At 37.2% G+C, this 11735-nt stretch overlaps 1 protein-coding gene and 1 long non-coding RNA gene across 2 annotated transcripts; one reads left to right on the forward strand and one right to left on the reverse strand.

Moving 5' to 3' along the window:
* Positions 1 to 6062: 6062 nt before the first annotated feature.
* LOC111440379 (S-protein homolog 1-like) lies at positions 6063 to 6512 on the reverse strand. Its single transcript, XM_023077513.1, has one exon. The coding sequence runs from the start codon at positions 6510 to 6512 to the stop codon at positions 6063 to 6065; it is 450 nt and encodes a 149-aa protein (XP_022933281.1).
* Positions 6513 to 8136: 1624 nt separating this feature from the next.
* Positions 8137 to 9593, forward strand: LOC111440380. The gene is made up of 2 exons (XR_002709928.1): positions 8137 to 8217; positions 9397 to 9593. It is a non-coding gene; the product is annotated as an uncharacterized LOC111440380 (long non-coding RNA).
* The last annotated feature ends 2142 nt before the right edge of the window (positions 9594 to 11735 follow it).

Consider the following 11735-nt stretch of genomic DNA (forward strand, 5'->3'; position numbering starts at 1 on the left):
GTTTAAAACAGCTGAAACTAAAAATAAACGACAAAATGTTTCTCCTAATACCTATCTTTGGTACTTAAGACTAGGCCACATTAATCTGAATAGGATTGAGAGATTGGTTAAAAGAGGACTTCTAAATGAGTTAGAAGACAACTCTTTACGTCCATGTGAGTCTTGTCTTGAGGGTAAAATGGCTAAACCATCATTTTCCGAAAAAGGTTATAGAGCCAAAAAAACCTTAGAACTCGTGTATACAGATCTCTGTGGTCCAATGAATGTCAAAGCACGAGGAGGGTATGAATATTTCATCAGTTTTGTTGATGATTATTCAAGGTATGGCTATCTTTACCTAATGCATCACAAGTTCGAAGCTCTTGAAAAATTAAGAGAGTATAAGACTGAGGTTGAGAATCTATCAGGTAAAACTATTAAAACACTTCAATCAGATCGAGATGGAGAGTATATGGACTTAAGATTTCAGGACTGTATGATAGAACATAGAATAACATCTCAATTCTCAGCCCCTGGTATGCCTCAACAGAACGGTGTATCATAAAAGAGAAATAGAACTCTGTTCGACATGGTTCGGTCTAAGATGAGTTTCGTTCAATTACCTGATCCGTTTTGGGGATATGCAGTGGAGACTGCTACATACATTTTGAACATGGTTCCTTCTAAGAGTGTTTCAGAAACACCTTATAAGTTATGGAAAGGGCGTAAAGGTAGTTTACGTCAGTTCAGGATTTGAGGATGCCCAACACATGTGTTGTTACAAAATCCCTAGAAATTTGAACGTCGTTCAAAATTATGTATATTCGTAGAATACCCCAAAGAGACGAAAGGTGATTTGTTTTATGACCCTCAAGAAAATAGAGTGTTTGTATCAACAAACGCTACATATTTAGAGGAAGACCATGTAAGAAATCATCAACCTCATAGCAAACTAGTATTAAGTGAGATTTCTAAAGAAGCTACTGATAAAACAACAAGAGTTATTGATCCGGCTAGTCCTTCAACAAGAGTTGGTGATGGAGTTGGCACTTCTGGTCAATCACATCCTTCTCAAGAGTTGAGAATGCCTCGACGTAGTGGGAGGGTTATAACTCAACCCGATCGTTACTTGGATTTGGCAGAAACTCAAGTCATCATACCTGATGATGGAGTTGATGATGGAGTTGAGGATCCATTCCCAAACAGCCAATGAATGATGAAGATAGAGATTAGTGGATCAAAGCGATGAATCTTGAAATGGAGTCAATGTACTTCAATTCAGTCTGGGAACTTATACATCAACCAGATGGGGTAAAACCTATTGGTTGCAAATGGATCTACAAGAGGAAACGAGACCAAACCGGTAAGGTACAGACCTTTAAAGCTCGATTTGTAGCAAAGGGTAATACCCAAAGAGAGGGGGTGGACTATGAAGAAACCTTCTCTCCTGTTGCTATGCTTAAATGGATTAGAATACTCTTGTTCATTGCCACCATTTTATTATTATGAAATTTGGAAAATGGATGTTTAGACAGTCGTTCTAAACGGCAATCTTGAAGAGAGTATCTATATGGCTAAACCAGAGAGGTTCATTGAATCGGATCATGAGCAAAGGGTTTGCAAGCTTAAAAGATCCATTTATGGGTTGAAGCAAGCATCTCGATCCTAAAATATAAAGTTTGATACTGCGATCAAATCTTATGGCTTTACACAGAATGTTGACGAACCTTGTGTTTATAAAAGGGTAGTCAACTCTATAGTAGATTTCCTGGTGTTGTACGTTGACCATTTCCTACTCATCGGGAATGATGTGGGATTTGTTATTGACATTAAGCATTGGCTAGTGACACAATTCCAAATGAAAGATTTAGGAGAGGCTTAGTTTGTTCTTGGAATCCAAATTGTTCGGAATCACAAAAACAAAACACTAGCATTGTCTCAAGCATCGTACATCAACAAAATGTTGATTCGATATAAGATGCAGAACTCCAAGAAAGGATTATTACCTTTCATGCACGGAGTTTATTTGTCGAACGAACAACGTCCTATGACACCTCAAGAAGTTTCTAATATGAGACACATTCCCTATGCATCAACAATTGGTAGTCTGATGTATGCCATGCTATGTTTCCGACCCAACATATGCTATGCTGTGGGAATTGTAAGCAGATATTAGTCCAATCCGGGATGTGATCATTGGACTGTCGTTAAGAATATCATCAAGTATCTTAGGAGAACGAGGGACTATATGCTAATGTATGGTGCTAAGGATTTGATTCTTATAGGGTACACTGACTTAGATTTTCAGACCGATGTAGATTCGAGAAAATCAACATCAGGATCTGTCTTCACTCTGATTCCACCATGGAGGCAGAGTATGTTTCTACTTGTGAAGCAACTAAAGAATATGTATGGCTTAGGAAGTTCTTAACTTATTTGGAAGTCGTTCCAAATATGCGTCTTCCCGTCACTCTTTACTGCGATAATAGTGGAGCAGTTAAAATTCAAAAGAACCAAGAATCCATAAGCGAGGAAAACATATTAAGCGCAAATATCATCTCATAAGGGAGATTGTGCAAGAAGGAGATGTGATCGTCACACAGATAGCTTCAGAGCACAACATTGTTGATCCATTTACAAAGCCCCTCACGACTAAAGTGTTTGAAAGGCACCTAGTGAGTCTAGGACTACGAGTTATGTAATCTAGGGCAAGTGGGAGAAAAGGCATGAGTATGTGATGCCCTAGTTTATTGTATTTATATCTTTCTCTCTATTCAACGTTATAAAACCCCATTAGAGTTTTATTCCAAGTGGGAGTTTGTTGGGCTTTATGTCCTAAAACTCATAGTTTGTAAACAAAAACATATTCTATGGGGGCATCCCATGCAATGAGTATTGCATAAAATTGGACCATGAAGAAAATCACTCTCACTTTATAATGTCGTTTACTGTTGAGACTGATTTTCTTTTCATTTGATGACCTTGGTAACTCGATCTTAATCCTAAGCTAACCATGAACTCTTGTTTATTCGAAATTATCCTTAGATTTTCATGGGTGAGAGTGGCTTGAGTTCGTCCACTCAATAGGCCTCCCATTTCAGGGGTAAGACTGGTGAATGGTTGGGGACGTGGGGTGCAAGATGGAATTCACTCCTACCCACTTTTAGGGATAGGAGAGAGGTAGTTCCCTTAAGTACTGACTCCAGATCTTGAACAAGGGGCCCCACCCTCTCATTGGCCTGAGAGGGATTTAGTTTACTGGTTGGATCACAAACCAATTGTTCATTAGAGGATTAGTGGAACATAAGGAACAAGAAGTAACTTCAGGGGTAAAACGATAAATTGACGTAGCTCTAGTTACGAACAACCTATGAAGGATTGACTTACTAATCATGGTTATATCAAATGGACAGAAATATATCTATAGTGAGGGGAGTGCAACTACTAGGCCATAGTGGAGTGTCCTAGTACTTAACGAATGTTGGTTAACAAGGTTAATGAGTTTAACTGGTTAATCTTAGATCGTTGGAGCCCATGAAATATAGGTGATGGTGTTAATATAACATATGCGGAAGAAATTTGGATCTTAGGCACTCTATGTACATCAATTATAGTAAATTAGCTAGCATGTTCAAAAGCATTAAAACTTAATGAGTTTGAATACTAACCGTTTGTAGTTCAAATTTCTTTTTCCTCACGAACCGGTTTTGAACCACCACTATTATCTTCCCTACTATTCCCTAGCCTTAGAACGGGATTGTGGAATCCGGTGAGTGACTAAACTTGATAGGAGTTTAATATATGAAAAGAGAGAGTTTTGAGAGAATTTCTCAAAGTTTTTCAAGCATTCTTTCCATGTACTTTGATCACTCTATTTATAGAGTCATATTTGCATGTTCATGCAAATTTCAGATTACCAAATTTTGACACTCAAAATTCCACTCAAATTTGTGGGATTATGTGGCAAGCATGCAAGTTTGAATTAACCTAATGTTGTTACTCAAAATTCCACTCAAATTTGTGGGGTTTATTTGGCAAGCATGCAAGTTGGAATTAACCAAATTTTGACACTCAAAATTTCACTCAAATTTGTGCGGTTTTTTTTGGCAAACATGCAAGTTTGGTCAATCCAAAATTTGACACTAAAAATTCCACTCAAATTTGTGGGGTTTATTTGGCAAACATGCAAGTTTGTTCAAACCCAATTTTTTACACTCAAAATTTCACTCAAATTTGTTGGGTTTAATTGGCAAACATGCAAGTTTGTTCAAACCAAATTTTTACAATCAAAATTTTGACTTCATTTAATGGAAGAATCGATGTTTGAGTTAGTGGAATTTTGAGGTGTCAAAATTTGGTTTAACCAAACTTGCATGCTCTAAGATTCAAATTGCTTCCGCATGTGTTATATTAACTCCATCATTTCGTTTGTTAGTCAACAGGTCGGGTAGGATTTTGAGCACGCGGATCGAGCTCATGTTCTTTGTTACTGTTTGAGTTATAGAGGGTAGACTGGGTCGTGTGCGGTTTAGCGAGTAAAGTGGTGTCTCACAACACGTCCTTGTTGACTGGTTGACCCATTGACTAAGTTGAAGTCCCTAAATCGTACTTGGAGCTAGTTCAATTTTTCCCTTTGAAATCCAAGTAAACCTATGCGAGTTCACGACACTTAATTAGCACAGATCGAGCAAAATGAAATATGGATGGAAATCCAAAATACTTTTAACAAAATAGAAAAGAAAAAGAACAATACAAGAAGAAGAAGAAAGAAAAAGGAGATATTGTAAAGCCAAACCAGTAACAAAAAAGAATAGAATAGAATAGAATAGAATAGAAAAAAAAGAAAGAAATAGGGATAGAAAATTTAAGAGAAGGTGTGGGAGCAAGAATTGATTAAAAGAAAAAGGGGAAATTTAAAGAATTAAAATAAATACGGTTAATTTTAAAAATACATAGATGAAATTTAATAGAGTAAATGGTGAACATAATTAAAATTAATAAAAAGGGAAGTAGATGAATTAGAGGAAATTTAATACAGAAAAAATTAAGGATTTGGTGAACCTTCAAAGATAAAACTAAAGAAATATCATGTGAAGAAACTCCATCAAATTCTTTTAGTACCAATATATATAATCTGCTCATAGAGTCTCTAATGCTCACATGAAGTCTAACACAGGGACCATTGTAAAATTTAAAGAATTGAAATTGAAATTGATGTCATGGTTCATATAGGTTGACTTGAATATAAAGGACAAAATCGAACTTTCTCAATGATAAATTGGTGACACCAGCCTAAGCTAATCAGGTAAGTGGCCTTACTATCGGCATAGTTATATTTGATATTGACACGTGCCATGTGGTTCTGCACGTGTCATATATATTGGTATGTGTGAATTGTTTATTAATCGATATGCTTATGATATGGTATTCATCATATGGTATTCATATGATATAATATGTGAATTGCATATTAATACTTAAGGCTGTGATAAATTAGGGAACGATATGACCATGAAGTGTTTACGATACGATATGATTATGATACGGCACCTGAATTACATATATATATATATACACATTGTGATATGATATGAAATATGTTATGGTACGAGACAAATGATAAGTGACATGTTTATGATATGATATATTGTGATGGTATATGTTATGGTATGATAGGTATGAAATGTTACATCTTTCCATGTAAAGTTATGTGATGTTTAGCCATGTATGTGTGATACATACATGAAATATGTTATGGAGGGAAGGAGAAAGGAAATGAAATAAATGTTATCTTATAAATAAAAATCATGGGACCTCGTGCATGTATGTATGTCATGTGTATCGAGATACTTCCCCGTTATGTTATGTTAGTACGGATGCATACCTTTGATATTTATGTTCGACATGTTATCATGAAGACCTTTTCTTTTATGAGGGTCCAGTGACGTGTGTTGTGTTGTGCCCGACAAAGTCATCGTCTATCTTTTATAGATAATAAATAACAACAACCTTTTTGTGTTATCCCATTATTTTTCATTTGTTCCTCAAGGATAATTCAACCAAAAGGAGATAATAAAGATTCTCTATCTTTTATAGATCCACTTGTGAATCAATTCATCAACATTAGCAAGAAAGTTTCTCAAGTAAATTCCATCATCTTTAGCCGTCCAAATACAAGTTCCTACAGTTCCATGTTTGCACCTATCACGGAGCCATAAGTGCTGCGTTTCAAGCCAAAAGCTTTCAAAAGAGACATATGCATGTGGTGTCTCCAATTTGCACCAATAGAGGGTTGTTTCCCAAAAGTTAACTTTGAAGTTCCATTTGTAACCATCTCCATGATTAAGCAAGCGGTGATACCCCAAGTCATCGTCTTTAGACTGACAATGCACAAGCAACCCAAGTTTGCTTAGTCCGTTAACCACATGAACGTAATATCTAGAAGGTCCTGGTAGTGGTAACGCGACCCTTGGAACCTGAGCCCCAACTAAAGCCACCGTGAAAAGAAAGAAAACGACAATATTCTTTATCATTTCCTAATCAACCTTTAGCTTAACTACCAATTTGGGTTGGACATGTGAATAAATATACATACTTATAGTACATGCAAGAAATTATGTAAATGCATGCTATGGCTGTAAAAAAAACTTAATCATATAACTAATTTCAGTTATGCAACCCAATTTAAGAGTAATTTTGGGATAATTTCAGAGATTTATTAGATTTTCAATAACAAAATTCCTTGAATAGATAATAGTTATTAGCCCAAGAATAATAAATATTAAATTGATTTTTACAACACTCTCATAAAACAACAAAATATGAATACTTTCTGGTAGAAAATATAAAATATTGAAAGCAATTCATAGATTACATATGGTATAGCACCCAAGTCCAACAAGGTATTAAATTCCCGATTTACTTTTTTAAGTTGAACTTTCAAACCTTTTACGAGGACCTTAGAAATTTTAAGGTGAGGTAGAACAGATAAGTTCAAAAAATTCTAGAACTATAGCTTCAAATAGGAATTGAGCAAGACTTCTTTCGCAAGAATTACTCAATGCCTGTTGGGAGAACCATTATGGGTTTTGATTTCATCACGTCACACCCTGAATCTCTAGGAAAATTTTTGCCAATCAATGTGTATAAAATAAGAGGGAAATCAAAATGTATTAATATATGCCAAATTAATCTAACGAGGGAAGGGTACGAGATACATGATTCCGTAGGTCCATAATTCCTCTATTACTTCTAAACTCCAGAGTACCCTCTCGTCACGATTAAGCAAACCTACTTCTAATCTCTCATCACATCCTTAACCTACCAGGGAACCAATTGTTTACTTTTGTCTCTAGAGTTTCCACACTCTTGATACAAAGACTTGGGCAGAAAACTTAGCCTTCGCAATGGTAAAAGGTGGGGAAGAACATGGTGAGTGTTGGTCTGCTTGCATCCATGGGAGTGTTAACTGGTGAACCCGTCCCACAGGCCATGAAGTAACCTATGGTGAGGGGGTGCTACCCCTCTGATATGAATCCAACAACTGATCACTTCCATGTACCCGTATGAGCAATTACAAGAAGCAATACAAAGAAGATACAAGTATAAAATCAAGAAAATATTGGAGTGGCTGACATTGGAAAGTGATTAGAAGACTTACCATTGGTAGTTGAATTACCAATTAAGATAATTTATGAATGCCTTATTTACTTGGATTTGTATTTAATAGCATGTGTAGTTGGTGGTTGAACTTTATTATGCTAGGGTTATCTTTTGGGCCTATTTAAAGGCATGTAATATTCATGTTTGAGGAGCATGAATTGTTGAATACAGACAAACCTTTGTGTTTTCTTGATACCCTTTTGGTGTTATTCTTTTCCAAACCTTACTTTAGGCTTGATGTTTAAACCGATTCATTGAATTAGTTTTGATCAAGCTAATTCTGGAGTGAATTGTCTTGGTATCTAAGAGTGACCATCATAGATTCCAAGTTTGATCTAAGCGCGTCCGTACGCGCACGTGTCTGTGCGCGTGGGAAATCCCTTCGGCGCGTTGGGCGCATGAACCAGTGCATGAGATCTATTTTTATCCCTATTTGACTTTCGTTCGACTATTTTTCATTTCAGCTTTGATACTGATCTAAGTCTAACTTGAATTAAGACCTATCAAGAAAATTCCAGAATTTTTGGAACCTTTTATGGCAAATAATTCGAGCTTGGGAAGGCACGCGTCAACCATGTAAGTAGCCATTTGGATTCCCACGAGCAGTACTTGTAGGAACCGCCAGGAACGAGCATGCATGCTACCACCCATAAACTTAGCTAGCCGGACCTAGCATATTTGTATGGAAACTGCGAAAATGAAATGATTAAGGATAGCTAGATATCAAATGTTTATTAAATCTGTTTTGATTGAGATTCTATTAAAGTATGTATGCATGAGAAGGATGGAAAACTTGTGAAATCTGCGTTCCGGGTAAAGATGGATGTTATCTTCCTATTGAGCATGTTTATTAATATTGCATGAACTGCTGCATGTTAACTCTTATGCGTGATGATTGCTTGTGTTATCTTTCTTGATGAATAGGAAGATATTATGAGCTTAGATTAGGGTGCTTGTGACTAAGTAGGCTAAGACGAGACCCTAGATTGGGGGACCTCTAGAATACCGTGCAATTAGACCCGCGAAATGATTACCAGCGGATCTAGAGCCCAAAATTCCAAACCCAATAGGTTGTGAGACCAGGCACGAAAATCCTAGAGATACATGAATCCAAGTCTAAGCCACCAAGTTCCACCCTAGAAAGAATAATAGGTCACCACGGTAACTGTAGGTAGCCCGCTAGAGTTGAGCAGTGTAGATAGTGTCATCAGAACCTCCACTTCCCTCTCTCCTCCGATACCGTACCGTCGAGACAGAGCTCTGGTACGGAGATCGTTGAGCTTGGCAGATCCGGAAAGGGAAATGTGACAGGTGCCCAGACCTAGTGGTGATAGCTAAGGGGTCTTCTCCTGGGCCGTAGAAACCCATCCCAATGCGGGGGACGTGGAGCCACACAGGATGACTCAGTAGCTGACCAGCACACAGGGGGTCGCACCCCGAATTTAGTGGATGTATGGTCCCGTGTGAGGGTCGTCAGCTAACCTCTACGGATTATGTTCAGAGAGAGTCACGTATTCAGATCCAGCCATACGATCCCCTAAGATTTACTTATGAGGTTGCGCCTCACCTCAGGACACTGATCATTTCACTGCTTAAGATGGGCAAACCTCCTAAGATACAAAAAAGAGAGTTGGAGCTTAGATCACTCTCCTTAAAAACCCGAGAGAGACCGTGGATACCTACCAAGATAAGGATGCTAAAAGTTGCTTACTGATTATATTTTTATACTCACCCCTTTCTCCCCTTTTTTTTCAGGTACCAGTCGATACGGGGAGGTGTTCGAGAGCTACACTGTCACAGAGGGGTGTCGTTCCGGAGCGTCAGTACCTTGTCGATATTTTAGAGTCCTTTGTCTGTTTTCATATTTAGAGTCTCTTGTATTTCATTTTATATTTGTAATTACTATTTGTAATATTTGACTTTGATTTTATATTTAATCTTGGTGTCCTTGATTTCCTTTTCTTGTTTTACCTTCTATTTTATATTCTTTTTATTTTTATTTGTTTTTTATTTCGTCTTGTTAGTCCCGATTCAGTCTTTCGAAGCCTCGAAAGTCGGGTTGTGATAGTACATGTTATGGTATGATAGGTATGAAATGTTACATCTTTGTACTCATTCCTTATTCTCCATTTTTTTCAGGTAAGGAGCTGGTCAAAGTTGGGAGTGGACTCTTGGGCAGGTGCCATAGAATAACCTCACCCGTCGTCCTCAACTATTTTGTTTTAAAATATTTTGAGTTCGTTTCTTATTTTGTGTTTTAAATATTGTCGTGCTGTAAATTACTTATGTGCGCACACTATTTTGTTATAATATTGTCTCACCCTCACCCTTCATGATTCCATTGGTCTTAGACCTCTAAAGGTGTTCAATCCAAAGTCTCGACCCACCAATATACGTACTTACCCTAGACTTAACTCGATTCTGTTACTTATTCTCAAAAGGGAGGGATCAAACAATCATTCACCAGGAGTCACACATGCTCAATGGGGCAATAACTTCCATCCAGCACCCAGAGTGCTGCTAAATAAACATCTCATCCACTTTCATAGCATGATTACTTACACTAATAGTAAAGTATATCAAGACAGTATACTGGGTAAGACAAGAAATTTCAACAACTAGCAAGTCTGTTTTCACTCTTAGTAACTTTTCTAGGTAGTTGTTAATCAAGAATAGCTACCTAGGATTAATTTTACTAGCATGCATTCATAAGCAAGCGAATTGTACAAGTACTGCTTCATAAATTTTCATGTTGTTACTTACATATTTGTCGTGTGCCTTCTCGAGCAGGATTATAGGATAAAAAGAAAGTCCATACACGTGCTAACGTGCTTTTCTAGCACAAAAGATGTTTTCTACGTGCTTTTACCACACGTCTGGCGGAGGTACAGTCACGGGACGCATGTCGTTTGTTAGTAAACAGGTTGGGTAGGATTTTGAGCACCCAGATCGAACTCCAATTCTTTGGTACTGTTTGAGTTACAGAGGGTAGACTGGGTCGTGTGCAGTTTAGCAAGTAAAGTGGTGTCTCACAACACGTCCTCGTTGACTGGTTGACCTGTCATTCCTGCCATGTTGTGATACATTTCAACTTTTTGCTAATACGCTTCTATCTCGTTGCCAAAAGCTGCGTGCGTATCCACGGTCGATTCTTCTGACGTTCAATTTTTCTAGATTTCGCTGAGCAACGCATTTCAATCTATTTTTTTGAATTGCTTTTTATCTTCCAATCGTAAACTAGAAATGACTTGGTTTCTTCACGAAAAATAAAGATATCGAATCAACCAATTTGATGCCCCTTTTTTTAATTGTTAGGAAGATAGAGACTATACTAATTCAGTTCAAATTTTGGAAAAACTATATTTTCTTATCGAAATTATAAATCTTTCGAATCTAATTCTGAAACAAACCATGGTCGAGTTTCAACACGAAACTTGTAAGAATCCTTTCCTGAAACATCGTAGTCAAATCAAATGATCCTACAACAAAAAACTGACACTCATCGATCCTCTTACTCGGACTAGAGATAAATTTTTTGCCAAATTTTTCATTATAGTGTCCGATTGGCATCCTCTTTACTTTCTTGTTTTTCCTCCTTCCACAAAAACCGAAATTCTCCCTTCCTCTCTCTTCTTTGTTTTCTATACACGCCATCCCAGATCCCTCAAATTATAAGGTAGAAAAAATTTATGTTTATCCATGTGATGTTTATCATTGTATGCGTGATACATACATGAAATATGTTATGGAGGGAAGGAGAAAGGAAATGAAATAAATATTATCTTATGAATAAAAATCATGGGACCTCGTGCATGTATGTATGTCATGTATATCGGGATACTTCCCCGTTATGTTATGCTAGTACGGATGCATACCTTCGATATTTATATTCGACATGTTATCATGAAGACCTTTTCTTTTATGAGGGTCCAGTGACATGTATTATGTTGTGCTCGACAATGTCCGGCCTAAGGGGCACGTATACCGATCCATCTGATGGGTCCATGTATGCGTACGTGGGCCGTGTGTTGAAAAGTACCATGCATCCAACTCTGTCAAGAATTGAAAAAAGACACTAGTGGTGGTTCGAAACT

The sequence above is a fragment of the Cucurbita moschata genome, unplaced genomic scaffold, assembly GCF_002738365.1.
Source record: "Cucurbita moschata cultivar Rifu unplaced genomic scaffold, Cmos_1.0 Cmo_Scf00193, whole genome shotgun sequence".
Taxonomy (NCBI): Eukaryota; Viridiplantae; Streptophyta; class Magnoliopsida; order Cucurbitales; family Cucurbitaceae; genus Cucurbita; species Cucurbita moschata.